We start from the raw sequence: 27,262 nt of genomic DNA, 5'->3' as shown, positions 1-27,262 counted from the left end.
TGATGAGTATAAGAATAAAGAATATAAAATTCAATTCAAATCCGATTTATTATCATCCTTAGTCTGATTTCATCTCATCTCTATAGAGTTTAGGATGCAATAAGAAAGAGGGTTTATGATGCAAAAAGAAAGAGGAATGGATCCTTCCTCTCCTAAATAAATTACACATAACTATTTTTAAAATGAATATAAGTTTAATATTTAAAATTATTTAATTGATGCATGAAACTACATATGTATATATATACATGTTGATCTGATGGTAAAGATCGGGGTCCACGTAGGAAGGGGTCAGCGACATAAGAAAGTCAAAGTCCCGGTTAAGCGGGGTGGGGAAGTTGTCGGGCCGACCGGCAAGAGTAAATCCCGGGCTGGCGCATGGATAGCTCGACCTGGGATCGAGCTTCCGACGCTCACAAGCTCCCTTATGAAGGAACCGCCGTGCCGAGCCGCCGATCCACTCTGCCGAACCGCGGATCAACCAGATCGTACTCCCGTCCGAGTATTTGACCGAGCGGCCTTCTCACCCGGTCCGATGCGCATACACATCCAAGCGCCTTGGAGGCCGAGCGTGCATTCCGTCCGACCCAGTAAGAGACAAAAGACTTAGAAGATGACGAAAAGGGCAGTTAGGGATATCATTCTCGAGACACCTGCCGCCGACAAATAGCATGGTTGGCGGTCAAGCCGTACCGAGGATCGTACGGTGGAAATTTCCACTGTCGTGGCAGAGATATGCTCAGATAGTTGCGGTATGGTGTCAAACACGCTTTTCTGACACAACCATTCTGAAGTATACTTTGAGGAACGTGCACGCTTTGGGAAGCGTGCACGCGCCTCTCCAGGGTCCTATATAAAGACCCCCGGACTTCGACGGAGGTATGCTTTTTCATCTACTGTAGCCACAGTCTCGTTATTTTGCCTCTGCTTCGTCTCGTCGTTGCCTGACTTGAGCGTCGGAGGGTCATCGCCAGGAACCCCTTCCCGGCCCGGCTTTGTTGCAGGTTCCCCGGAGGTCCACGTCACTGAGGAGATCACTCGAAGACAGCAGAGAGCGTCACGTCCCTAATTTTCATCGACTCATCGCTCGGACAGAATCACATGTCAATTCTTACGAACCCAATATATATATATATATAGAGGAGTGATCTCCTGCGTGCTCGCACAGTGCGCGACTGTGCGCGCACGCAGGAGATCGCTAGTTTTTTTTTATTTTTTTTAATTTTTTTTAATTTTTTAAATTTAAAAAATCAATAAAAAATTTCCTTATATAAATTTTTAATACCTTAATATATCCCCTCAACATATTACAATACTCAATAAATACTTAAATTAATTTTATTTTAATTTTTTTTAAAACCAAACACTATAATCTAATTGGAAAACCTAAATCCTATAGGTAAAATCTAAAAAAAAAATAACTTTAACACTATAACCAAAGCCTGAACCCTATAAATAAACTTTTAAAAAAATATTTTATTTTTTATTTAATTATTTTTTAATTAATAAATTTTAAAAAAAAACAGTTGTTTCCTGCGCGGCGCGCACAGTTAGATACTGTGGCGTCGCGCAGGATAACAAAAAATATATATATATATATATATATATATATATATATATATATATATATAATAAATGAACAAAAGATATTAGCCAAGATGAATAATTGGGATAAAGAAATTGAGGCTTAAATTGGGCCATATTAATCCACTAGGCCCAATTGGAGCCCAATTACAAACTGTTGAGAAGGCAAAAACCTTCACACTTATATCTCTTTATCCCTATAAAAAAACTTCTTAAAATCTCACTCAACTCGTAACTTTTTTCTCGAGTTATTCTCCACCCTTTCTTCTTAACAAGACTTCTAAAATGTTAAAAATAAATAAATAAACTTGAGCACTATTAACCTTGATATATTTAAGTTAGAAGTATCAATTCGAATGGATCGAATGCTGTATTATAAAAATTTTCTCAATCTAAATCCAATCGAATAAATATGAAAATTATAAATCCAACCTTGAATCCATCTGAATAACCTGATCAACTCAATCTGATTTTTTACTATATATATTATTCTTTTATTTCTTAAAAAAAATAAATCAAAAAATCAAAACATATAATAATAATAATAATAATAATAATAATAATATTTTAATTTAAACACATAATAACAATCTCGTCATAATTATATTTGGTTAATATATTTAAATTTAAAAGTTTAATTATTTAAACTAATAATTACTTTTAAAAAGAATTATTTAAAAAATCACCATGAAAATATATGATATTAATATAAAATCCAAAAAAATTTAGCATCACAAAAAAATTTTCAAATTTCAAATTCCACTTTCCCATCCTAAATTCAGATGAATATGAATCCAATCTACCCAAAAAATCTAATTCAACAAAAAAAAAAAAAAATATGATTCAAGTCGGATTGACGAGTTTTATTCTAACACCCCTAATTTAAGTTTATAATTAATTTATAAATAAGCTTATTTATTAACTTATATAAAATTTAGTTATAAATTTATCTCTTAATTTTTTATTTAAACATATAAAAATATAATAATTTATAATTTATATAACAATAAATTATTCATAATATATTAAAATTGAAAGAAAAAAAAGCGAATTTCATGTATACTATAAACGATAAAAAGCTCAACCTTGCCTTGACTTTAATAAAAAACTTAACAAACAAGCTCAAACAAATTTGAAAAAGTAAATAAGTAAGCTTGAACCTAACTAGTGTGTCCACCTTAAGAGGAGTGTTTTAACAATTCAAAGAGGATTTGCCAATAAATTTTAAAAAGGCTCCAACAACTCAACTCAGAGAAAATCTAACTTGCTCAGCATTTGCTCTCCCATCAACAACTCCTTATAATATTATTGTAAGATTTGGAAAAGGAGAGCGATGTCTAAATTTACCTACATAAATTCAAAACACAACTTTTGCGCAATCAGTCGACCTCTAAAATAGTCGTTCCATTTGGAATTCAAACCTTAATCCTCTTACAAAAATATATATACCTACTTCATAGCATTTTTAGTTGCATATTGTTAGTCTCTGAATCTAAAGCAACTTAAAAGAAAGAAGTCATGTGTAAGGGTAGCCATTAGCATTTCTTGTCAAAAGAAGAAACCAATCAAATTTGGCTTCAAGTTCAACCTTGATAAAGTTGAATGCTCAAATTTCTAATGAACTCCTGAAGCTAAATGGATTCATGCAGCTGATCTTTTGAGGAACAACTGAAGGGGAAGTGGTTGGAGGGCAACATAGAAAGGATTCAGGACGTAGTAAAGAAATTCAAGCAAAACACCACTTCTACCAAGCACAGTAGACAAATATGATACAGACATGTCCTACAAAATGAGATACAGTAGTCAACTAGAATCACAAATGACGATTAAGTGGGGCGAGAAGCAATGCGTATGTAAAAGAGAGCACGAGCCCTGTTATCCTACCAAACTTAGCTGTGGAAGAACTGCATGTTCTTATCAGACCAACAAAGAGAAATGCATAACGGTTTGTTTGATCTATTGGCCATCAGATTGATCGCCAGAACGAAACTGCTCCGTTTCCTCACCGGGAAACACTTCGCCCTGCAAAGATGGAGCAATATTGTTTACATGAAACCATGTCAGGTCCCACAGGCTATCCCCACCTATTGTACTTCTTTTTGCAAGGATGCCCTTGGATTTCATCGCAATGAGAATGTTCTTGAGAAGCTCTGGAATCAATTCTTGCAGTTTATCGCTTCTCTTACCCCTCATTTTAACCTTCTTGTACTTCTCCAAACGACTGAGGACCCCCAACCAAAGCTTGCAGAAGCTACTCAATCCAAATAGCTCTTGCAGCTGCTGCATAAACACCTTCGACAGCAATTTGACAGCTTGCACAAGTGTACCCTCCATGTTCCGGTACTCCTTTTGTGATTGATTCTGTGCGCAATCCAGTAAGTCATCGAGAATATCAAATATAACAACATCGAAGGCCTGCGACCAAGTTGAGGGTGGGATGCACACCCCATCTATATCAACCAAGCACCTCTGCAGTGATACTACCGCATGGTTCCTGATTTCTTCCCTCTGATCCAAACAAATCTTTCTCAGTGATTGCACGAGCCGCAGCCACATCTCTTTGATTCCTTCAGAATTTTTCTCAGCTTCTGCACCTCCTTCCCTAATCTCATTAGACCAGCGAGCAATGCAATTCATTGATTCAGTCATCAGATCTAATGCACGAACTGCTCTATCTGTTAGGCCAACACGAGATTCTGCAAACTGTCTTGCAGCTTCAATGCAAAGGACATAGTTGGCTGGTGATAAATGAGCCCCTTCAGACATAATGAAAAGAATTGCCTCGAAGCCTACTTCTGAAGCTTCTGGGTGGCGAGCAGTGATAGAGAGTAAGGATGTTATGCTCCGCCAACCAATTTGTGATTTGATATGGGCTGCATTTGCTTTTACAAGTCTGGTGACTTCTTGAGTGATGTTCTCACAATAAGCATCGGCAACACGGGCATCAAGCTTCAGAACCAATTGAAGCGACAGTAAAAGCTCATCAGTCAGGTTCTCTTTGTAAGGTAGTAAACGCTGACAAATTTTTAGAAGTCCAAAAACAGCCTTTTCCACAAGAGCACAACGCAGCATAGTAGATTGAACAATGTTGGCTATGTGCTCATAGACACCCTGCCAAAGAAGTCCAATCCGATCACGGTTGTTTAGGGTGATAGCAATAAGCAGCTCCAAGCAGAAAACTGCTGTGTCCTCATCATCAGGGGAATTGCTAACTTTCTGGGGACGACCTGCTGCCCAGATAAGCGCCCTGGCAATTTGCATCAGTGAATCAGCATGTAAAAACTTGCTTTCTATGAATATGCTATCAATGCGACATTTCTGTATTGTTTGCAGAGTTCTCTGATGAGCAGCAAGTTGCTGCTCAGAAGGTTGCAACCTTGGTTCTTCGGTGTCCAGTGATAATAGCTGGCTGAATCTCCCCATCAGTCCAGAAGATCTTCGAGGGTGACTCATACTATGAATATGAGAAATGGACAATGAGCTTGTGACAGATTTTCCAGGGACAGAATCTGCAGGCAATTCTGAGTCATCAGTTGCATCACTCGCAACACGGGCAGGAAGCAGACCTAGTTTGTGTAGTCGCAAAATACAATCAAGGATGTTTCTCCAGCCAGTGCGTATGCAATCACCATATCTATTTGCTATGCTAAAAACTGCCTCGGTTGCCAGCCTAGCTTTTATGTCATCCCCAAATGCTGTGACTGTTTCCTCGACAAATGACGAGTTCAAAAGGGTTGTGAATTTGCATAGGGATACAACTAAATCATCCAACACATCCTCTAGGTGATGATACGCTGAGATCTTTGCGACAGCTAGAAAGCCATCTACACATGTCGAGAGTACTTCTTCATGTTCTGCATAATCAAACACCACAGAGATGGCAGCAATTGTAGGACCTGACATGATTGCAAACATGTCACGATCAAGGTACGGAAGCGGGTCACAAACAATGTAAGGAGATGTCTTCTTTGACTTCCGCATGAGATCAATCCATCGGCTAGGTGACATTTCCATGAAACCGAAACCCTGTTCAGGGGCAGTTCTTATCTCATTCCTGCATATAGAGTAATAGAGCTCGGTCAGGAACTCCCTTGGGAGGTCATTACCGCCATTAATGTGACGATTATTTCGGATAAAATCCTCTTCAGTCATCTTCTTCTTAACCTGAACATTATGTTGATCCGTATTGAGCATTATAAGTGAGTAAGCCAGCACTAGTGCTGCATCCTTGTCAACAAGGATCTGAGGTGACTGCTCATAATATCTCTCTGAGAAAGCCTCGAGTACTCTCTGAATCTTCTGAGATTCACCAGGAAGACGGAACGTCTCCAGGAAAAGCCGTAGAGCAGTATCCAGATTCATGTCCTGAAAATCAAAAGTCCATGCAAATTCATGAAGCACTTGCACACAAAATTCATCATGATTTCCCAAAAAGTCGCCAACAAGGTTCTTATCCAAGCCAGCTGTGAATCTGAAGAAACAGGCCACACTCTGTGGATCGAGCTTCTCAGGCAACAGATGAGTTCCTTGCAGAAACTCCAAACCCTTCTTTGGGTCTCTGTTGAAGTGGTCTGCACCAATCATTAACCTCCTTTTAATGTACTTTCTCCGCCGGACAAATTTAACCCAATATTCTGGAGCAGAGTAGTCCTCACACCTCACCGCCCAAAACGGTGAATATTCTTGAAGCTCCAATGAAGACGGTTCAAGAGAGGTAGATGCATTTCCAATCCTATCAGCCATTCCCTCAATCACTGCAATCAAACCATCCAAAGCAAGAACATGCATGGACGAAAGAGGGCAGTTAATAGGAAATGCACTTTTTGAGAGAAGATTAGCAAGCTCTTCAAACATATTGCTGCAAGTAATGTCACAGTCGAAGTTGGCATACATCTCTGCCATAAAGTTCTTCTGACGACAGAAGTCTACGAGAGCCTCCATGGCTACTTCCTGCTGTTGATAGCTAGCCCCATATCTGCTTTGTGCAAGCCTCAAAATCACACAAGAAAAGAACGCCTCAACTTGCAATTTAAGCTTTGTGCGCAAGTGGCGATACAGGTTCAAAACTATACTACATACTGTGGACAGTATTACGGGGCTCATAGACAAACCAAACTGTATCAAGTTTCTGAATAATTCATCTTGTATCAGGGATAATAATTTTGGGTGTTTACTTATTGATGGTCCACCCAATTCAACTGCTGAGTTGATCATGCTAAGGGCAAATAATGGCACATCTTCATCAAAAGCTACCTGATTGGTTGCAGGACTCCTACCACCTTGGTCTTGGACATTTATAAGAGAACATAAGAAGTGAAATATCTCCACCACGCAAGGAACTCCATATGGCTCTACCATGATTTTCATGCCATGTTTTTGTTCTGGCCCAGTACCAATTTCATCTCCCACACCTTTGTTCTCAAGCTTCACACTCCCATTCCCATTTTCTACTTGAGCAATCCCAAAAGCCTGGTCCATGTCAACTGCACTTATCTGCAGAACATCATCAAATGCTATGTTTGTTTATGAATAATAAAACTTGCAACTAGCAAAATGTCAAGCAAAAGAACATCTCTGTGCGCATAAGATTGATGAAAAACGATTAGAATATTTAATTCTTACCTTTGGCTTCAAAGAAGAAGACGCATCACCATCCTGGACATCAGCCAAGTGGGAGAAGATACAGCGGACAAGCTCATGCATTATGTGCCTTGAAAACCTCTGTAGCAACTCTCCTTTGGTGGCTGCCTGGTGGACGACACGATAGCAGGTGTTGACGATTGTGCAGACATGCTGGTTGCTCAGCACAGCCGATGCACGGCTCCGCATGATTGCATGCAACACCTGGAGTATCTTCATCAGGACGGCCTCCTCAGAAGCAGAGTCGGTCACCTCGAACCGGCAGCTTGTGACGGCCTCGACGACCAAGTGCATAGCATCTGCCACCCCAGTTCCAGATGCAGGGTCGAGGAAGTCGAGCGTAAGGATCTTGTACAAAGAAGAGAGAGCCACGCTGGTGATGGGAGCCCCGGTCTCATCAGAGCGGACGATATCCACAAACGGCCGGATATAAACAGAGGGGTCGATCGTTGACCAGGGGCGGCGGCCGTCCCCACAGGAGAAGACCTGCCGGCGGAGTAACTTGAGGGACAGAATCAGGGAGTGCTCGATGATGTGATCATCCGCGGCCGAAGCATACCGGCCACCCCATCGCACATTGCGCCGCATCACGGCGAGCACCGCGCTGACCTCCGAGCATATCACGCAGGCGAGGTCGGCTCTGGCGGCCGGAGCTCCGGATGCCGGCGCCTTCCATCCATCCTCAGCGACGTCGTAGGATTCCTCCTCGATGGGGTTTATCTCGAGCCGCGCAAACCCCATTCGAGCAACAAAGACGGCTTTTTCGAGCAGCTCAGTAGGGTTTTCCGAGGGTGAATTCTGATCTACGACTTCTACTGGTAGTTCAAACGAGGGTTCGATCCCAAGAATGAAAACAAAAAATTGGATGTTTGGGGAAGGTATCGGCTATAGATCTACAAATTGACCGATTGATCGAAGAAACGGGAACATATTGGAGAGAGGGGAAGGTCATAACAAGAAAAAGGGTGCTAACGGAGACCAAGGAGGAGGAAGAGTACCCGATCGAAGCGAGGAGACGCCATTGGAGGGCTCCGGGACCAGGAGAAGACGCGAGGGAGCACCTCTCTCTCTCTCCCTCGCCCTGTATTTACTATTCGGACTTTCTCCCTTTTTCTAACCTTTTTCTCTCGCCTCATGTTCTAATTTTTAAAAAAATCAACATAGTATTTATTTTATTTTAAAAATAGTTTTATTTCAGTCAACAAAAATTACTGCAACTTAAATAAACTACTTTTGTCAAAACACTATAGAACAGATCGAATATATAATAATTTTGACGAAAACTGTTTTAATTAAAATTATTATTAAAAAAATCAAATTTATGCTTTTAACGTGGAGTAGCATTTATTTAAATTATTTTAATATGTTATATAATAAAGGTAGTTATTCTTTTTTTACTTTTAATTTTATAAACTACAAAACGGGTCAGGTTTTTTATTCGGGCCGTTTCGGTTTATTTTTGGATCCATTACCACTACGAAGTATCAAATCCGGTCCGATCCGATAAATGCCAAACAAGGGAGAAATTCCAACTACTGACTGATACCATGACAATCGCCCCGGTGCCTACAACAGCTGAAATACATTAAAGATATCGCCGTTCTTTTGCCCTTCCTCCCTCCTCTTACGCAGTTGTCGGAGGGAGCAAGCTGTTTCTCCTTCCCTGCACCGATGAGACACCAACAACTTCTCATCAGCTGTAAGCATGATCCTCCTGTGTCAAAACACTCGACCCATTAAGGTCGATTACCTGATCTTGATCCATCTCACATGCCTTCTTCTTCCCTTCTCCGCCGGCACTTCTGCCATCGGAGCTGTTCTGGAGCCGCGGGAAATGAGCCCACTGCAGATTATGACATGCACGTACCAAACTAGCCATTTCAGTAAGCTTTCATACTTCCTCTGAATTAATCATCGTAAAGAAGAGAGAACAAAATATGTATACATTTTTAGAAGCAGCACTGAAAGCTTCCTTGTGGGTGATGTTAGGTTCTCTGGCCTTTATCCTCAGTATCTCCTCTCTGCATTTGGCTCCAAGTGCACAGTGTGTATTCTGTAAAACACATATAATAAACTGTTCGACAACGATGGAGTATTTTGCATCACCTGATGAACCGGTTATAAGCAGATGGAGCTCGCTGCCTTTTCTCAGGTGCTGCTCGTAGAGTAGCAGCAATTAATTCAGCTGATTAAGGGGGGAAATGTTTATATTGCACTATTGCAGACAAGGTGTTTGTGCTTACGTTTGTTCACGCTCGGGTTGCTAATCTTTGTCGGGTTCTCTTCCTCTTCGACGCCGGTAGAGCTGTGGCATTCTTTCGGAAGCAGATCTCTGTATTTTTCCTGGGAAAAAGTTCAACAAATTAAATATCGATGCTAGCTTGCTGTGCGTCTGTAGTGGGAGAGTTTGTATTTTTGTACCTGTTGATGTTCCCCGAGGGAGGCAAGAAGTTCAGCAGAAACAATGGAGGTCCTCACTAAGCTAACGGAGAGCAGGGCAGTGCAATGGCCGCACCTTACTGTCACCACCTTCAGCAAGCTACTGTATGGAACACTCACCTACAACATTTTTCTGATCAGTTTCAGACACAAACAGATTGCGAGCATGAGTTTTCGAGTGGTGTACGAGTAAGATGGTGGTGCAGAAACTGCACTGAACGTAGCCTAGTTGCTCCGAGAGGTCGAGGAGTTGGTCGCCGGAAGCCATGGGAGGAGGAGGAGAAGAGGAGGCTAGCTGCTAGCTGCTTCTGCATGAGAGACTAGTAGTGAATATATATGCAACCAAAGATCTGAAGAAGAGCTTCGTTTCTCACTGTTGTTGCACTAATCGCCAACACTTATCTGAAACAATTAATCTAGGAAACTGACAGTTCCTGACTGCAAAAACTTCAAGGACTCTTTGCTTCATGGGTTGTTTTCTCGTCTCCCCCCATTGATTACTCTCTCCGTCACTGTCACCGTGCCTCATCTTCTCACACACATGAACCAGCTGCATGGATTCCATCGGTTTCGTCGACTGCTCGATTCCTAAATCAGGGGAGGTTGCTCCAACGTTTGAATTCAATGCCTGAGGGCACCATGAGGAAGGAGGAGGAATCTTTGCACCATTGGCTTTGTCTCGCTTGAGCTTGAGATCGAGGAGGGTCAATTAACTTGCCGAATGAGTGGCTTCAGACTGGAGCTGCAATGGCGACCGCAGGCATTTTTAATGCACCAAGCTATTTCCCCCTCTTGCAGGAATTCAAGTCTGAATTGAATGCTGATATCTGAACTGGAGAATCCCTTTAATTACGTTGACAAAAGAAAATAAACTTGTAGCTTAATTTTTACATTTTTTTAAAGTTCTCCATGTTTATATATATATATATATATGTATAAAGAATACAGCACAAGAAATGGAAGGTCTGTTGGAGATCATCACTATTTTTCATATTTTTTGTTCTACAAGAAATAGATATGTAAATATACATGTATTTGAATCAGTTAGGTCAAGGAAGCCTGATTCCTGCTTTCACTTTGCATCATTCTAGCAAATGTAGACTGGAAGACGATCTTCTGATGAGCAGAGAGTTTGTATTTAATAATTACCAGCCAAAAGAAATCTGCAGTTAAGAAAAACCATGATTCAGACACAAGCAATAAATAAATAATAATAATAATAATAAAAACAATAAAGTTTTTTTTGCTCATTTTTTTTTCAATTATAATTGTTAACTTGCCAACTTGTTTTTCTTCTGCTTCTTCTTCTTCTCCAGGTAAGCAGTGAACTCCTCCTGCTGCACCAAAGCTTCCTCAAGAGCCTGCAAAACGTGTGCGTTTAAATAATCATCCCTATAATATGTTACCACGTGGCATGCACGTGACTCGATCATCTTGAATCTTGGTCGAGCCAAGTCAAGTCGTAACTCGATTCGAGTCGGTTTAACGTTCTTACCTTCTTAGTTTTTGCAAGCTCCGACTCCAGAGCCTCCACATTCTGCACCGTGGCATTCAACAGCTCTTCCTTCTCCGGCGCCATTTCGCTGGGTTTCGCGCTCAGGGCGCTCACCTTCTCCTCGAGCTCACCGAGGCGCTTCAGCGCGCACGCGAAGTCGGCGAGAGAAACCGTAGGCACAGCAGCAGCGGCGGCGGCGGCGGCGGCAGCAGGTTTCAGTGTCATCTGCCTCCTGATCATCGAGCTAGAGAAGCTCGCAATGTCTGCTGCATCCATCCCCTTCATCGACATGGGCGGCCGGCCGGCGCGCATCAAGGTAACGACCCCCATGACGAAGGCCATGACGCCTCCGAAAATGGGGTTGTTGAACCCGTCGGGGCCATGGTTGTTCAGCTGAGAGAGCGCGTAAGAATCTGAGCCGCCTTTAGCGAGGGCCAGCTTCTCCTCCATATCTCTGTTCCAATTGGCATCGACCACCTTTTCTATGACCGGGAACAGCTCGTCGTACTCTTTAGTAAAAGGCGTAGCGGTCTTCATTTCCCCATCACAATCTAGACCTCCTCCTCCATTTTCATGAACCGGCGACAGCTCTGGGTGTTCGATGTGACTCCTCGGAATCTTCGCGCACATGTCGTCGAAGACGACGACGTTGCCCCCGCCGAACGACTCTTGCCTCTTCATGTTTGGATCGAGAAAATTAAGATTGTTGTTATATATAGTGAAGCCGGCCAAAGAGGAAAATTTGGCTCATTGCTGAATCACAAGAGATAACCGAACACCTTTGGGTACACAACTTCGTCCTCTGAAATCATCTTCTCCTCGACCGCAATACTGAGTTGTTGTTTTCCACAGCATCCGATGCCGTTTTGAACCATCTACGCACACAGACGATGAGCCAAAAAGAAGTACGGAGAAAGAAAGGCCTATTGGACGATAAGACGCGTCACCTTGAAAATTTCAGGGTCCTTCCATGGGCCTTTGTCTGATCGAAGGCAACCTCCTTCGCAGTTGCAAGTGCCACCGAGGAACTCGGGCAATTCACTTGCGGAGTCACAGAAAATTCAATGTCGACCTCCGAAGAAGTTATGAAGCTTAGAGAGTTATTCGAAAGTACCTCGCATCGATGATCTCGAGCAACTTGCTCTGATACTTGTTCCCGAGAACCTAAAGGAACACACACACACACACAGAAGGGATAGTATAAATCTACAAAATTGTTTTAACTTGCACAATTCGGTATCGAGATTATCTCACATTGATCTTGGCCGTTGTCTTTGGATCGAGGAAGCTCTTTACAGTGTTCCAAAGGAGTCTGAATCCCTGGCCTGCATTGACAATGAACATGCGACACAAGGTCTGGAGAGAAAGATTTGTCATGTAAAAAATGATTTGTCGTTTCAAATGCTCGTTGTCGTCGCACGAATATAGATCGTATCGCTTTGAGAGTGTTGAAAAATAACCTCGGGATAGTTGTCTCCATCGATCTTCTGAATTCGACCGATCATTTCTCTCGCAACCTTATTGAAATGTTTGCACCCCTAAACATTGATCAGACCAAGGAAAAGAGATCAGCCTAAAACAGAAGCTTAAACTCTTCTATTTAGCTAACTCGAAGTTGAGCTACATACCACTCCTTGAACATCCATGATCGTTGTGCTCTGATCGATATGGCGCTTGGCTGCAATCGAACAAGCAGGGAACTTGACGGCAAAGGTCCTCTCAAATTCCCTCACATGGTACTTGACGTATCGATCCATGTTCGTCACTTGCATCATCTTGTTGGCGTCGACTAGGCCTAGTCTTTCAATGTAGATAGGTCTGCCATCCTTGTCGACTCCATGGTGACCTTGTGGGTAGTGTTCCAAGACTTCACCATGTTCATCGAACTCGAAATCCTAGTCGATAAAAATCATGTCTCTCCACGATGTGTCTTAAGATTTTGGTTGCGAAATCGGAAAGAAAAACAGAAGCAGGGAGCTAGCTACGTACCTCCATAATCGTGTCGGCTCCAAATTCCTTCCTCCATTGGAGCATGTCTGACCACATCTGCTTGCTCTTCTCATTGTCAAATTTTCTAGCCTTGAGAAATCTACATCCATCGAGCAACAAACCTCTTCGTTAGTTACTACGACATCATGCGAGACAAAAAAATCTCTTCGTTAGTTTTGAATGAGCAAACCTGAGCATCATGTGGTAGTCATCATGCCGTGCAGGAAGCAATTCTTCCAAAATGAGAGTTTGTCGAAACGCATCGACCGCCTGCATTTCCTCAGCATCGCGAACATCCTCGATGGCAACCGACATGACCTTGCTACTTTTTCGTCTTCCTCTCTTGTTCATGGAGTTCCTAAACTTTGCAGAGGCACTATTTGCCTTCTTCTTGAAAGACGCCGCCCTATGTTTCCTCTCATCCTCTGAGTCCTCAACGTGATCAGGAACTAAAAAACACACATATCGACACATAACGATTCGATGCATATTCGACTAACGAGAAAATAAATAGAAAAGAGCTAAGTGTACCATGTTTGAGATGGTCGACTGGCCCGGACACGAGTTCAGTCATTTGAGCGCTTGGACCTAAGCAAATACTAGATCTCAAGTTAGGGAAAACATAGTGCAAGGGAAAACAACAACAACAACAAAAAAATGAAATTTCAAGGAAAAATTCAAGTAAATTCTAGATATTTTTCTCCTGGCAAAACGATATTAGCTTTTAACAATCAAATTAGCGAAAAAAAAGAGAATATTAACTCAGAGGAATCCCGAATAAGAACAAGTTATTTTAGATAATGCTAGGTATAAAGGATCAAAGGAACTAATAAAAGGGAGTGAAAATGGAAGATGGTGAAGAAGAAGGCGCACCTCGAAGGCCGAGGCCGACCAAATCAATGGTTATTTAGAGGGAGGATGGGAAAGAAACCATGAAAAGGAAGGGAATAGCATTTTAGGATTTGGTAGCTAAAATAGAGAGAGAAGAGAGATTTGTTAAATCATGAGACCGAAAAGCAAGCCACGCCATCGTTTCAAATGAAGCATGAGCCCGACGAGGAGGAAAAGGTTTCTTTAAATAGATTCTTCATGTGATGGCCGCAGAAGCATAGTTTTTCTATTAAAACATTTTTTTTTTCAGAATTCATCTATATTTTTGCAATATATTGTTATCTTTAAATTAAGATACATCCACAAACAATAATGAACCATTAACCCTTGAATGTTAGTATTTTTTTTGTTTTTGTTTTTTGTTTTTTTGACAAAGCTACAAGCAATGTAGTTGTAATTCTTCAAGAATACACCGCTAATAGTGAAAAATGACATCATGCGAGTTGGTATGCCATAAGGGGGTTGTACGAATGGTAGCCAACAAGGTTTTAGGAATACAAAAGACCAAAGGCCTTTCAAGCTTGAAGAATCAGGAAAGCAGAGCAAAGTCGAATAAGATCGTGTGCAAACGTAGCATACACTAAATGTCTCACATACAGCACCAGCATATTAGTAACAGCAGAGTCAGGTAGATATTACTGCCTCAAGCTCTCAACAATGTAGGAAGCATAAAGATCCCTGTATAAAAAATAGAGATTAGTTAGGCTCAAGCAATTTGGTAATTTGTTGGACGACAAGCAAATCATACTCACATTGAATATTTGATTGCTGTTATAGCATCTTCAGCTGGTAGGAAGTCATTCACTGCTACCTCCTTGTTCTCATTCTTCTTGTCTTATTGCACTAGGAGTTAAGTGTTGTTTGATAAATATGCTTGTCCATTCATATGAGATGACAGTTCAAATCGGCAAGTCTAAATGAAAGGATACAGTCTTCAAAGAAGCGGCGGATTTCTGCAAGGCGGTGAGGAGGAAGGTCATTGATGTCCTTGTAGTGGCGGAACTCAGGGTCATCAGCACAAACAGCTATTATTTTGTCATCCTTCTCGCCCTAAACAGATTTAAAAACACCCAATGAGAAAACAAAGGACCGAAAGCCATTCCCTGAGGCTTATTGATTCTCCCAGACTGAAAGAAGCTATTCTCGCAGATCAGGAACCATATAAACCATATGTCAGAGTGTTTGTTTGAACAACAAGGCTTTTATCATGAGATTGGTATACATGTACAATATATTTAACTAGGAAATGTTCTTACCTGATCAATCATAGGCATCAACCCGATAGCACGTGCACGCAGGAAGCAACCAGAGATCACAGGCTCCTGCATGTCCATAAAGACGTGTATTTGTTCACCTCAAGTACTCCAACTCTCAATCAGAACAAGTTGAGGCAATTTAGCACAAGAGGCTATACCTGCATGAGTACCAGCACATCCATCGGATCACCATCCTCACAGAGTGTGCGAGGGATAAAGCCATAGTTGTGAGGATATACCACTGATGAGTAAAGGACTCGATCAACCTGATATTGCAATCATTATTAGAATTCAGTGAAGACGACATATAACTTTTATGTGTAAAGATAATATAAATATCAGGTTCCAATGGTAGCAGATATCAGGTTCCAATGAACCTTGGTTTTGCAATGATTTCTCAATGGCTTCGGTGTATCTTGTAGAAGTGCCATTTCTCACAAGCAAGCCATTGTTTGCTCTCCACTTTTACCATTCCACAAGTGTTGGATAATTCATATTCTGCACTGTCATTTAGTATCACCTTCTCCAACCGTGTTCCCTTTTTCAATGATATGCTTTCTGTTCAAAACTCTCATCATGGTTTTCAGCTCTGCCAAGACCATTCTAAATACAATAAGCTTTTCAAAGGCCCAAAAAAGTGTTGCTGATAGTATCAAATCCTTTCCCAAAACTAGCTACCGACTAGTGTCAACTAGGTTTCTCAAGACTTAATGACCAACTCCATAGGATGACAATAGTTTTTCTTGAAAATATAAAATCAAAAAAGAACTTGCCAAAGATGTTTTCAGAGAACAACCAATATAGACATTATAACATGGTTACGGTCATGTAATGTTGCAGGGCTAAGGTCATATGGAACTATGAACTACATGTAGGAAGAGTTACAAACCTTGATAAGACCAGTTGTCTTGTCAAGTTCATATTTAACCTTACTTCCTCTGGCAATTTCAACCACCTGGAAAAAATTGGATGATATTATAGAACAGTGACAATAGCACGGTAAACTTGTAGACATATAGGGCATGCTTGACATGTTTTCCAGGTGTTTGTTCATGAGTTTCTTCTAAGACAATTCAGTTATTCATGCAACGCTAGAACTATCACTAGGAATTTACAACAGTTGACAACCAAAGCAGTAGATCAAACTTTTTGTGCTTTATGCCATGAATCAATTTTATTTTTAATATAAAATTAAATTAAATTTGTGTCAAGATATTGCGTATCCAGAGTATACATATAGGAACCATTTAATTTGCTCCATTTTATAAGAAAATCTGACCACCTTAGTTTGCAAGATTATTTGATTCTGAAAATGATAGTGTGATCTTAACTTTATACCATTTGACAAGTAGAAGTTAACTAAGCATCATGGTTTAAATTCTTATTCCGAGCCTGGGTATCCATCCCCTGCGAAAATGAGACTGTATAGTGCCATCTGGGTGAGCCAAATGTGTTGTCATGCGGTGCTAGTGGAGCCAATAAGGAGATAGAAAAGCTTACTGGGCGTCTGATGTCTTGTCGCCTCATGGAAGAAGAGAAGCCCCATGCCCATCCATCTTCAATGAAAGTAGGTTTTTGGTATGTACTACTGTCTCAAGTAGAGGAAGAAGCACAAGGAAGATTCATGGAGAATATTGTGCTTGTATAGAAGAGGAAGAAACAACATGCCCCATATCATAGTCAATGTTTTTGTAACTGGACTGGAAATTGAACCGGTAAGAATACAGAATACTGGGTCACTCGTTCAATCGGTAGAGCCAATTGACCAGCTAAATAAGACCATAACTATATAAGGATTTACTTAACATATTTAAATATAATAATAATAATAATTGATCAAACTATCTAAAAATTACATCTTGAACATAAATAAATTACGCCCTCATATGTATAAAATATTTGACTTAATGATGAATTATTAAAGCTTTATGACATATACAAACTTATATAAATATATAGTATCCGCACAATGAGCATTACATAAACTATATATAAACTCATGTAACAATTAATTCAATTCATAACTTATATTATATATATAACTGCACACATCTAATTACTCCCTACCTTATATGTATAAACTTGAATAACTGTTAATGTAAAAAACAATAAAAAGAGTAGCTAAGCTTCAAATTGCAAACTTCTGTTTGGAACAGTGGCATCACAACCAACAAATCAATGATCCGATTGCTTTAAAGGTGACGATTAGCAGTTTTTTAACTGATTCTTCCTCAGATTTCATCGATTTTCAGAACATCCAGTATTTTCAGTCAAACTAGACCAAACTTGTTGCCAGTTCCCAGTTATAAAAATGTTAATTGTTTTTTGCATCGGTATTATTCTGCATCCCAGTGTGAGAATGAAATGGTAAATCATACTGCTATAGATTGGCATGAGATGATATTTTAATAAGCAAACATATGTTAATAGAAAGGGAATACATGAAATATAAAGGTGAGACAATGTGAAGTTGCATCAAGGTGTGTGGAACAAAAATTCTGCAAAATTGCTGCCGGCTAAAGAAGAATATGAACAATAAAAAATGAGATGGGCAGACATGCCACATTATAATAGTAAACCATGCTGCGTGTATATTATTATTATGCTGACAGAATCATTCATGGTGTACTTACACAGTTAAAAACAGCAGGAGCTCCAGGACCTGCATAATTTAGTCAAATAAAACAGATAAAGCATGTGAATTAATTTGTAAATAATAATAATAATGAATAAACGGTTAAACTTTCTATGAAAAATTCCTAAATAGAAACAAGAAAAAAAGGAAGAAAAACATGTTTAAAAGGAATGGAATTATGAGCAGATCAGACCTATTTCTAGATCATGCCAAGGATGAGCAGCGACTGATTTTCGCATCATGGAAGAAAGAATACGCTCATTCAGCGCAGCCATATCCGACTCAAACTCTGAAACAAACAAGAAAATGGTTATTCTTTGTATTCAAGTGGATATCTTCACAAATAGCAACCCTAAATAAGATCACGAAGAAGGAGGAATCCGAGCGTATTCGCCTTTTGCCACCATGAAGAAGGAGGAATCCTTGAAAGGATACGGTATAATAACAGAAACATTACATACAACCCTGGTTTCTACTCATGAAATACGAATAATGGAAACAATAAATGTCCCTTCAAAATGGTGAATATCTCTGTTAATCACATGAAAAGTCCATTTCTTTTGTCTGTCTAGAATAGGTATGCATTCAAGCGTCTTTTCAGCATCTACTTGTTGGCCAATATAGTATTTGATATTGGCAAACTAAAGATATGTTACCAACTGCAACTTGTGCTACAACTCTAAGCATTCTCTTTCAAGTGATAGGCATTTTCCTTTTCCCTTAGTTTTTTTCTTGAGTCGTTCTGATTTTAACACAATAGGTACTTCTCCATTCCATTCCCCCATTTCTTAGGTCTAATGTCCCCAAATACCAATTTGTTCCGAATGATCACACAGCAAACACAAGACAATATGATGCCTTTATTGTCGCAGTAACATACATACAGATGAAAAGACAATTTGTAACCTATAGGAAAATTCTCGATCTCAAAAATGCTAACATTAAATTTGTAACTCCAACTGTTAAAATCCTGTATTGGAAATTTTTACTCTAATCCAAAAAAAAAAAAGGGAAAAAGAAAAGAAAATCTCCTACCAAGAAATTTCATCCAATCAACTCCGAAGATAACAACAAACTTATTCTACGAGTTATGTAATCCCCCCCTCAACATCTTACAAACCTAATTGTAGTGACAGAAGAACATTAGCCGCATTGAGTGATTCAGAAAAAACAGAAATCTATATCGCGGGAGACAAAAGAAACAAAAACTACGAAACATGAAAGATACTGAAACCCAACAGTTATCAAAACATAGTTTTGCATCACCGACTAAAGCAAGAGAAAATCGGCTGAAGAGCTTCTGCGATCTAGACGCACCCGAATATCAAGAGAAAAAAAGCCTCAACGAGGTTGGAGAAACGCTTTCAAACCCAAAATAAATGAGATAGCGAATCAATAGAAACAGAGAAACCGGAAGACTGAAGCACGAAGAGGAGTAGGAGAATTCACCGGCGACAAACAGAGGAGGAGATCAGAGATTTAGTGGAAGAACAACAGTACGACTAGATCAAGTGGTGAGACTGGTAGTTGCGGACTCGTGTAGTGTTTGGGAAGGAGGAACTAAAAGAATAAGAAAATAAAAAGGAATGGAAATATGGGGAAAGTTTGGATGGGACTTTTCGACGGCGATGGACCGCCCGATGGAGTCGAAATGGAACGCAGGATGATGACGCGTGTAAACCAGGAACATCGAGGTGGGCATATTCGATTCCGCTCATGTTCAGTCGCCACCAAAATGGCTTTAGGACCCTTTGAAGTGAAAAGGTGTGGAATAATTACACCTTTTACTATATTTTCGTTATATCTTTAAAAAAAATTATATAAAAATATTTGTATATTTTAAAAAATGAAATATGATAAAGAATCAAGTACATAAGGTAAAAGTAAAAACAGAGCATCCTTATTTTTGAAAAAAATCATCCAAGTTATTCTATTTTGATTTTTTTATATTCACCCATCAATCACTCATATATATAATTATCCAATTATACTTCAATACATTATTCTCATTATAATTATATTTTTGTCTATATTTTTCATCTAAATTCTAAAATACAATGTAATGATTACATTAAATTTATTTAAAAATATTTATATTATAGTATTTATAATTTTATAATTACTACAATACGGATTTAATTGTATTCACCTATCATTCATGCTGTAATTTATAAAATCTATAAAATCTCAACCGCTATACATGTGATGTGGTAACAGCTACGATTTGATACACATCTTGTAGCAATTACAAAATGTAACACCATAACATGCTCTTGGTTTAAGATTTAGGTGAGAGATATATATGAAAATAGTAGAGTAGAAGGTGTTAGTACTCTGTGATAGTTTTGATATAATCAACCAAGTTAAGTTAGATCATATGTATTTGATCCTTGTATCTAAGTGTGCAGGAGCTTAGGAACACAAGAAGTCGAGCGGAAGACGTAGATAGCAAGAAGGATGGCGCACGAAGGGAGCCGATGGGCTCGGTGCATCCGAGCGATGAGGTGCTGTGAAAGAGTACACTGGCAGACGAGAATAACGCACACGACAACTCGAGGGATGAGAAGTTGGGGAGGAAGGCTGCTCAAGGAGAAGGTCGGAAAATGAGTTCGGATGAGCCCTATTCCGGTTGGCTGAAATCACTCAAGCGAACGAAAAAATAGAAGAGCAAAACAGAGCTGTTGGAGCTACTGAAGGCACCTCCAATGCTATTGGAGGTGCCCTCGCGCCTTTATGGTAGAAGGCACCTTCAAGCTATTGAAGGTGCCTTCAAGCCTTCATGGAAGACGCCTTCAATCACTTAAAGGCGCTTTAGACTGGGTAAAAAGTGATCGTTGGTAAGGATAAAGTCTTATTATCCTCTCCTGCCTTGCTGGAGGCGCCTGCCAACTTGTTGGAGGTGCCTTTCAACCCCCGGGTAGAATTTTTCAGGGGCTATAAAAAGACCCCCGGAGCTAGGAAATAAACATCAACTCTAGTATACATTTCCTAGTAACTATCTGAGCATTCAACGAGTGTAAGAGACTTCTCTGTCTTCATCGAAGGAGACTTTTAGTATTTTTCATTTGTCTTGGATTAACAATAAGTTAGGTTATAACTAAGTAAATTTCTTTGCCTCTTCTTTCATTTTGTAGTTGTTTAATTTACTTGTTATAACTATACTATTATTACTAATCTGAGTTGAAAGCTGGGAAATGTTTATTTTTTTAATAGGCAATTCACCCCCCTCTTGCTGGCCCACAAGGACCAACAAGTGGTATCAGAGCAAGGTCGCTTCAGAAAAGACTAGCCGCCACTGAATCAATGAAACGATGGTCGGTGTAAGCATTTATCTACCGAAGTTCGAGGGAGACTTCGCGCAATGGAAACGCCGCATGGAGGTATTTTTTAAAACAGACTTTGATATCTTGTTAATTATGAAATATGATTTTTGTAGCCCCCAAATACCAATATGGAGCTGGAAAAGAAGAGTGTTTATGGACAAAGAAAGAACAAGCTGACTTTGTGGCGAATGGTAAAGCATAATTTCATCTGTTGAGCATCCTTCTGCCCAAGAGGTTAATCGAATCGGAAGCTACGAATCCGTCAAAGATCTCTGGGAGAAATTCTTGGAACTCTACGAAGGTACTTTGGAAGCAAAGTTAATAAGGCGAGACATCCTCCGAACCCAACTAACAAACCTGCGAATGAACCATGGAGAAAAGGTAGCGCAAGTCCAAACACAGATCAAAGAACTCATCACTCATCTCAACAATCTTGGAGAATCGGCAACGAATTGAGATTCAATCCGGTACGCGCTCAACGCCTTCTCGAGAACTTCAGAATTGGAGTTATGAAATAAATATAAACTCTAGTATTCATTTCCTAGCAATTATCTGAGCATTCAACGAGTGTAAGAGATTTCTCCGCCTTTATCGAAGGAGACTTTTAGTATTTTTCATTTGTCTTGGATTAATAACCACGTAGGTTGTAATCAAGTAAATTTCTTTGCTTCTTCTTTCATTTTATAGTTGTTTAATTTATTTATTATAATTATACTGTTGCTATTAATCTACTTTGAAAATCAGGAAAGGTTCAATTTTTTTAACAAGTAATTCATCCCTCTCTTATCGGTTCATTAGGACCACAGAAGATGATTAAGTAGTTGCACAGAGGTGTGACATTTTTTTTATAACAAAAATTAAAGTGGGATGAAGAAAAGTAATTTTGATTTTTACCCAAATTTAAATGTAAATTTAGACAAAAAGCCATATTTTTATAAGATAATTAACATAATAAAATCATAACTTCAGCCATAAATAAATTTAATAAATAAAAATATTTATTATAAAAAAAATATAATATAATAATAAAAATAATAAATAAAAAGTATAAGTTTATTTTTATTATCTAGCTCCTGCATAGTTGGAAATGGTAAAGTAAGAATATTAAATTTTATTAATTGGCCGAAAATGATGCGCATTAAGATTTAAGGTCAGAATATTAAATTCCTTTGCTATTATTTTATTCCAACATATGGCACAGGTTTAAACTACTTAATAAAATAATCACGAGAGTTTATATTAGACTACTTAATATAAAAATGGTAAGAGCTTTTAAAATTCGTCTATAAGGCATTTTACAAAATTAAAAGAATATTCCATTTTCCGAGTAAATATGCGGTTCATCTGAGAGGTGTAAACCCAAACCGGTTCGGTTGTTTCGCATGTGAACCGGATCCACCCTGTTAACATTACAGCTACCTCACAATTTGTCGTAACGGAGAAACACGAACGACGCCTCCGCCTTCTGGTCCTCCGTCGCCGCCGATTCCTCTGACGGCGTTGGAGTTCCCTTCATCGTTTAATAGCCGCGATAGTTCTCCCACCTTCCTCGCTTCGCCTCCGGCCCCGAGGAGGTGCGTCTCCCAGCCGAAATCCTAATTTCTTACCCGACGAATCTGATGGTTCCAGATCCTCTCGATGAATCCAGTTTCAGGAAGATAATCTAGGGTTAACTTCTTGTTGTGGCCTTTTTCTAGTATTCTTTCCTCATGGAGGGAGGATTGGGCGGGGAAGCAGCTGCAGGAGCGCCGTTGCCTCTTGCGAAATGGAGGCGCGATCTATCCCGTGCTTTCCAGTACTACTTGGATAGATCTACTCCTCACACCGTCGGAAGATGGATTGGAACCTTGGGGCTCGCGCTCGTCTACTCCCTGCGCGTTTACTTCCTGCAGGGTTTTTACATCGTCAGCTATGGGCTTGGAATCTACCTGCTCAATCTGCTCATCGGATTCCTCTCGCCAATGGTGGATCCGGAGATTGAAGGCTCCGATGGGCCTTCACTACCCATGAGGGGATCTGATGAGTTCAAACCCTTTATTCGCAGGCTTCCAGAGTTCAAGTTTTGGTAACTTCATAGCTCCATACATTTCGCAACATCTTTTGCTCTTGGCTGCGGGTTGTACTTTTGTTATGTTTGTCATTATCTTCTGCTTGAGAATTTTTTTTCTCAAACTATTGATGATTCTGCAAGATGATGCCTAAGATATTTAGTTTTTCAGAGATCTGCAGCGCCTTTTACCTTGACATATTTTTGAGGGTCAGAAAACTGTATTGTGCCTTTAAGCTTAGAGTGTTTGCCTAGTTTCGTAGCTTATGTGTTCTATTGAGGTTCATCTTTTTTGTGAATGTTGTCTCTTAGTTGGATGCTACCTTAAGGTATAAATCCTTGTTTTAGAATGCTTATGCCTATCCAGAACTTGTTTTTGTAGATTGGTAGAATGCTGATTTCTCCCAAATTAATTTGCTCTCCCACTATTTCTTACTCTAACATATTAATTACCTTCTAATTGAAATAGGAGACAAGGGTTATGAGTTACAACATGTTCCAATTGCTGATGGCCTGAGATTAAAATTTCAGGAAGAATGCTGCAAATCTTTTTCCTATTACTGCTTTATGGTATTTACATATTTCATCTCCCATTTTACTGATTCTCTGTACTCCACTTAGTTTCCCCCTCAAATTTCACAGTGGTTTACTTCTGATAAGTCTAACTGTTTCATTGGCCACTTATTTTCATGAAGGTGTAAAAATAGAACAATGCGCTAGTTATTCTATTCATAAGCATCTGTTAGTTGCATAATTGTGAATGATGCCAGCCACAATAATCCAATATGAAACGTGTTATACGCAATGTTTTAAAGTTCTTGTATTATTTATTGAATGAGAATTGGGTAACCCAAAGGGAGTGGGGACTGGTAGTATCAGCCACTCCCATAGGTTTGCAGTATATTTCTGGATTATATCAAGAAATATAATCCAGAAATTGCTTGTGATTGTTCCTCAATTTTACTGATGAACAAATGGAACTTGTTGCAAAATATCGCTAGGTGTTTTTTCACAACTTTTGGAGTCAATCTAACTCGTCAATTGTGATGGTTTATGTTTTTAAAAAGTGTCGGCTGCCTAAATCCCTTCTTTGTCTCGGCCAATGACTTGTACAATGTGTGTCAAATCCTAATACCATGTCCAATAATTTGCCTTCTTAACTTTTCAGGTACTCCATAACGAAAGCTTTTTGCGTGGCCTTCGCGATGACTTTCTTCTCTGTGTTCGATGTGCCTGTCTTCTGGCCCATCCTTCTCTGCTATTGGATCATCCTCTTTGTCCTGACCATGAAGCGGCAAATCATGCATATGATCAAGTATAAGTATGTGCCTTTCGACATCGGAAAGCAGGTCAGTTTTCGAATCAATTTTATGCTGATTATGCTCTTTAGATGTGTGCCAATGTCAATACCAAATCCACTTTAACTGGATCTAATTCTATCCTTCATTTTTGTTTTTTTTAAAAAAAATCCTTGCAATTATTTACTCCCAAAATTGTTCGTTCTATTCTGACCAAAAACTGTATGTTCTGGTTATACAATGCGATTGGAACCGCATGGACCCAGATAATAACTGGTTGAATGCTATCAGAGAGTTTAAAAAAATGGATGTTTTGATAAGCTCCGATCATGGGATTCGACACTGGCAGCCATTTGAATCGGACTGTTTCTATCAAACCCAAAGAACTGGCACGGTTGTAAAAATAATTTTACTGATAAGCTCCGATCATGGGATTCGACACTGGCAGCCATTTGAATCGGACTGTTTCTATCAAACCCAAAGAACTGGCACGGTTGTAAAAATAATTTTACTAGTTAGCTTGTTTAGATTGTTTTTCTTACCTCCCTTCACATAACTTAGGGATGTACTGTGAGGGACTTTTGCTACAATTGTTTAGATTGTTTTTCAATTCAATTGATCCATTGATTCGACTGCTTGTTTGGGTGGGTTCTATTATTTATAATTGTAGTCTGTTGGTGATGCAGAAATACCGTGGGAAAAAGGTTTCTGGGAGCAGCAATCCGTCGAAGGATTGATTCTGATCTCCTCTCAGCCTCATCCTCATCTTCTCGGATGATGTTAATTACAGGCATTCCCTTATCCTCTTCTTATTTGAATGACATTAGAATTACCATATAAGATATGATATTTGTAGGAATGGTTGATGTTTGTTGCGCTGCTTGTATTCATATTATTTTTGTCTATCGCCCTCTTCCACCATTTTAGTTTCCTGTGTAGGGTTGAACATGGTCTAAGTTGAAACGCTCGACCAAAATTAGAACCCCATTCAAGTTTTACGGATCAAGAAAAAATGATCTAAACTTGTATCAAAGAGTTACAGAGTTGACCCGTTTCTAGTCGGGTTAGGTCTAATGGTTTCAAATATTAAAAAGTTACTTTATGGTATAAAAATTATTTTCTAATATTACATTTATAATTAAAGGGGTAAAAAGCATGTTTAATATCATACAGTTATAAAGTCGAATATAGAAAACGTACTTTGTAGAGCACAAGTTTAGCATCACAAGTTGTTAATTTTTACTATAATTTCACGCTATCCAGCCCCTGTTTGCGATCACGCTAACGATATGTATTTAATTCTGTTTTAAGATAAAAAATTGCGAGCGCTTTTTGAATGATGGTCGAACCACGATCTCATTTTCAAGTAAAATCATTTAGGGTGCGTTTGGTTTGTATCGTTTTCATTTTTATTTTTTGGAAAACATACGCTGAAACAAAAAAACTCTAAGTTCAAACATTTGAAGGACATCATTAGGGTTATTATTCATTTAACACCAAATCAAATTAATAAACTATTTTTTTCAAACTTATTGATTTTTTTTAATAAAAATTGAACAAATTAAATAGACAAAATAAAAACATTAATGATTTAACTTTAAATTGCAAATTTTACCGATTGTTTTTTATTTTAATTTATTCAATTTAACCTAATAAAAAAAATTTAAATCCAAATAAACTGTTTTTTTTTAAAAAAAACAAAATATCTTAACCAAATTTGATTCATTCAGTCAAATTTTTAATTTAACTAAATAGCTCACACCACCATGACAAAATAAAAAAAAAGTTTTATTGCATATACAGAATATCATTAAGGCTAAAAATATGAGGTCTCAAACATCATACTATACTAAAATATTCTATTTGATGAAAATAAATTTTCTATGTAGAAGCAATGAGAAGCCTTTATTTCTCTCACTCCAATTCTTAGAGCATCCTCAATGCTTTTAACGCGTTAATACTTATTTTTTATTTTTTTATATGAATCTATAGCATTAATGTGCAACAATACCAGAAAAAGTATCATGTTAACGCGGTTGCGAATGCCCTTATGGAATAATAATACGTCTTGTTATCAACATGTATATTTAGCTATGGATTAAAAAGCAGAGTATCATTACACTATTACATATTTTTAACAACCAAAACTATTTCCAAATGAAGAATATACCTTGTCTGAAACAAGATTTATAGTTTAAGAGTGTAATATGAATCTTCTACTATAAACGGGACAAAATCCCAGCCAAATATTATCATAAATTATCAGTTCATTCAGGGACGGATCCATATAATGGTTGTTCTACGCTCTAGCTCAGCCTTAACCTTGCTTACGATGTTTTATCGTACTTCTTTAATAGTGCAATTAAAGAAATACAAATCATCTACATAAATTTTTTACTTAGCCCACTAAAGTTCATACCACAGTTAGTTCAACTAGCGTGATTTATGTTTCCTTCCGTTGAATACATACAATGCTACATGAGTCATAATTGATATTCTATATGCCAATAAATCATGAGAAATAAAGACAGTAGCGATTTGGCATAGCATCGTCTACAGAAACAATAAATTTTCTGTAAGTGATTAACAAGAACATAAACCTTCAAACTAATGAAGAATGTTATCCAATCTGAAGGCATTAAAATTAATTTTAAGCACAATATAA

The 27,262-nt window shown here is 38.8% G+C and overlaps 5 protein-coding genes across 6 annotated transcripts; 1 reads left to right on the top strand and 4 right to left on the bottom strand.

Annotated features, from left to right (window-relative positions):
• Nucleotides 1-3,298: 3,298 nt before the first annotated feature.
• LOC122038315 (ARF guanine-nucleotide exchange factor GNOM-like) lies at nt 3,299-8,339 on the bottom strand. The gene is made up of 2 exons (XM_042598002.1): nt 7,207-8,339; nt 3,299-7,077 (listed from the first exon to the last, which is right to left on the bottom strand). Exons 1-2 carry the CDS (start codon nt 7,963-7,965, stop codon nt 3,541-3,543), a joined length of 4,296 nt encoding a protein of 1,431 aa, XP_042453936.1. The 5' UTR covers nt 7,966-8,339; the 3' UTR covers nt 3,299-3,540.
• A 509-nt stretch (nt 8,340-8,848) lies between these two features.
• On the bottom strand, nt 8,849-9,931 carry LOC122006315 (protein YABBY 7-like). The gene is made up of 6 exons (XM_042561776.1): nt 9,851-9,931; nt 9,646-9,783; nt 9,478-9,567; nt 9,170-9,379; nt 8,975-9,067; nt 8,849-8,887 (listed from the first exon to the last, which is right to left on the bottom strand). The coding sequence occupies exons 1-6, from the start codon at nt 9,929-9,931 to the stop codon at nt 8,849-8,851; spliced, it is 651 nt and encodes a 216-aa protein (XP_042417710.1).
• Nucleotides 9,932-10,579: 648 nt separating this feature from the next.
• LOC122038312 (phosphatidylinositol/phosphatidylcholine transfer protein SFH12-like) lies at nt 10,580-14,256 on the bottom strand. The gene is made up of 12 exons (XM_042597997.1): nt 13,679-14,256; nt 13,338-13,596; nt 13,148-13,247; nt 12,787-13,053; nt 12,619-12,696; nt 12,413-12,514; nt 12,273-12,322; nt 12,106-12,199; nt 11,938-12,033; nt 11,159-11,833; nt 10,948-11,024; nt 10,580-10,826 (listed from the first exon to the last, which is right to left on the bottom strand). Exons 1-12 carry the CDS (start codon nt 13,719-13,721, stop codon nt 10,802-10,804), a joined length of 1,866 nt encoding a protein of 621 aa, XP_042453931.1. The 5' UTR covers nt 13,722-14,256; the 3' UTR covers nt 10,580-10,801.
• Nucleotides 14,257-14,457: 201 nt separating this feature from the next.
• On the bottom strand, nt 14,458-19,510 carry LOC122038313 (soluble inorganic pyrophosphatase). Of its 2 annotated transcripts, XM_042597999.1 has the most exons (9): nt 19,379-19,510; nt 18,123-18,218; nt 17,928-17,956; nt 16,184-16,249; nt 15,453-15,560; nt 15,295-15,360; nt 14,968-15,088; nt 14,791-14,872; nt 14,458-14,716 (listed from the first exon to the last, which is right to left on the bottom strand). In XM_042597999.1, the coding sequence occupies exons 2-9, from the start codon at nt 18,202-18,204 to the stop codon at nt 14,674-14,676; spliced, it is 597 nt and encodes a 198-aa protein (XP_042453933.1). In that variant the 5' UTR covers nt 18,205-18,218; nt 19,379-19,510; the 3' UTR covers nt 14,458-14,673. The 2 variants fall into 2 exon arrangements, with proteins under 2 accessions (XP_042453933.1, XP_042453934.1); XM_042598000.1 differs by lacking the exon at nt 14,458-14,716 and having other exon boundaries at nt 14,791-14,881.
• Nucleotides 19,511-22,675: 3,165 nt separating this feature from the next.
• Nucleotides 22,676-25,502, top strand: LOC122038314 (protein RER1A-like). The gene is made up of 4 exons (XM_042598001.1): nt 22,676-22,826; nt 22,950-23,317; nt 24,468-24,648; nt 25,284-25,502. Exons 2-4 carry the CDS (start codon nt 22,962-22,964, stop codon nt 25,332-25,334), a joined length of 588 nt encoding a protein of 195 aa, XP_042453935.1. The 5' UTR covers nt 22,676-22,826; nt 22,950-22,961; the 3' UTR covers nt 25,335-25,502.
• Nucleotides 25,503-27,262: the final 1,760 nt, after the last annotated feature.

The sequence above is a fragment of the Zingiber officinale genome, chromosome 1A (assembly GCF_018446385.1).
Source record: "Zingiber officinale cultivar Zhangliang chromosome 1A, Zo_v1.1, whole genome shotgun sequence".
Classification (NCBI taxonomy): domain Eukaryota; kingdom Viridiplantae; phylum Streptophyta; class Magnoliopsida; order Zingiberales; family Zingiberaceae; genus Zingiber; species Zingiber officinale.
This window is presented reverse-complemented; position numbering and strand designations above follow the sequence as displayed.

What these genes read in the sequence shown, in the direction of transcription:
- LOC122038315 (XM_042598002.1), bottom strand. Translation starts at nt 7,965, where the DNA reads ATGGGGTTTGCGCGGCTCGAGATAAACCCCATCGAGGAGGAATCCTAC. An exon ending in CTTCTTCTTTGAAGCCAAAG is followed by an intron (nt 7,078 to 7,206) that starts GTAAGAATTAAA and finishes GATGTTCTGCAG; the next exon opens with ATAAGTGCAGTTGACATGGA.
- LOC122006315 (XM_042561776.1), bottom strand. Translation starts at nt 9,931, where the DNA reads ATGGCTTCCGGCGACCAACTCCTCGACCTCTCGGAGCAACTAGGCTAC. An exon ending in CAAAGATTAGCAACCCGAGC is followed by an intron (nt 9,380 to 9,477) that starts GTGAACAAACGT and finishes CTCTACGAGCAG; the next exon opens with CACCTGAGAAAAGGCAGCGA. An exon ending in TCAGTGCTGCTTCTAAAAAT is followed by an intron (nt 9,068 to 9,169) that starts GTATACATATTT and finishes CATAATCTGCAG; the next exon opens with TGGGCTCATTTCCCGCGGCT.
- LOC122038312 (XM_042597997.1), bottom strand. Translation starts at nt 13,721, where the DNA reads ATGACTGAACTCGTGTCCGGGCCAGTCGACCATCTCAAACATG. An exon ending in AGTCGACCATCTCAAACATG is followed by an intron (nt 13,597 to 13,678) that starts GTACACTTAGCT and finishes TGTGTTTTTTAG; the next exon opens with TTCCTGATCACGTTGAGGAC. An exon ending in CTCGAGATCATCGATGCGAG is followed by an intron (nt 12,200 to 12,272) that starts GTACTTTCGAAT and finishes TGACTCCGCAAG; the next exon opens with TGAATTGCCCGAGTTCCTCG.
- LOC122038313 (XM_042597999.1), bottom strand. Translation starts at nt 18,204, where the DNA reads ATGGCTGCGCTGAATGAGCGTATTCTTTCTTCCATGATGCGAAAATCA. An exon ending in TGATGCCTATGATTGATCAG is followed by an intron (nt 15,089 to 15,294) that starts GTAAGAACATTT and finishes AAATCTGTTTAG; the next exon opens with GGCGAGAAGGATGACAAAAT. An exon ending in ACAGCAATCAAATATTCAAT is followed by an intron (nt 14,717 to 14,790) that starts GTGAGTATGATT and finishes TTTTTTATACAG; the next exon opens with GGATCTTTATGCTTCCTACA.
- LOC122038314 (XM_042598001.1), top strand. Translation starts at nt 22,962, where the DNA reads ATGGAGGGAGGATTGGGCGGGGAAGCAGCTGCAGGAGCGCCGTTGCCT. An exon ending in CTTCCAGAGTTCAAGTTTTG is followed by an intron (nt 23,318 to 24,467) that starts GTAACTTCATAG and finishes TTAACTTTTCAG; the next exon opens with GTACTCCATAACGAAAGCTT. An exon ending in CTTTCGACATCGGAAAGCAG is followed by an intron (nt 24,649 to 25,283) that starts GTCAGTTTTCGA and finishes TTGGTGATGCAG; the next exon opens with AAATACCGTGGGAAAAAGGT.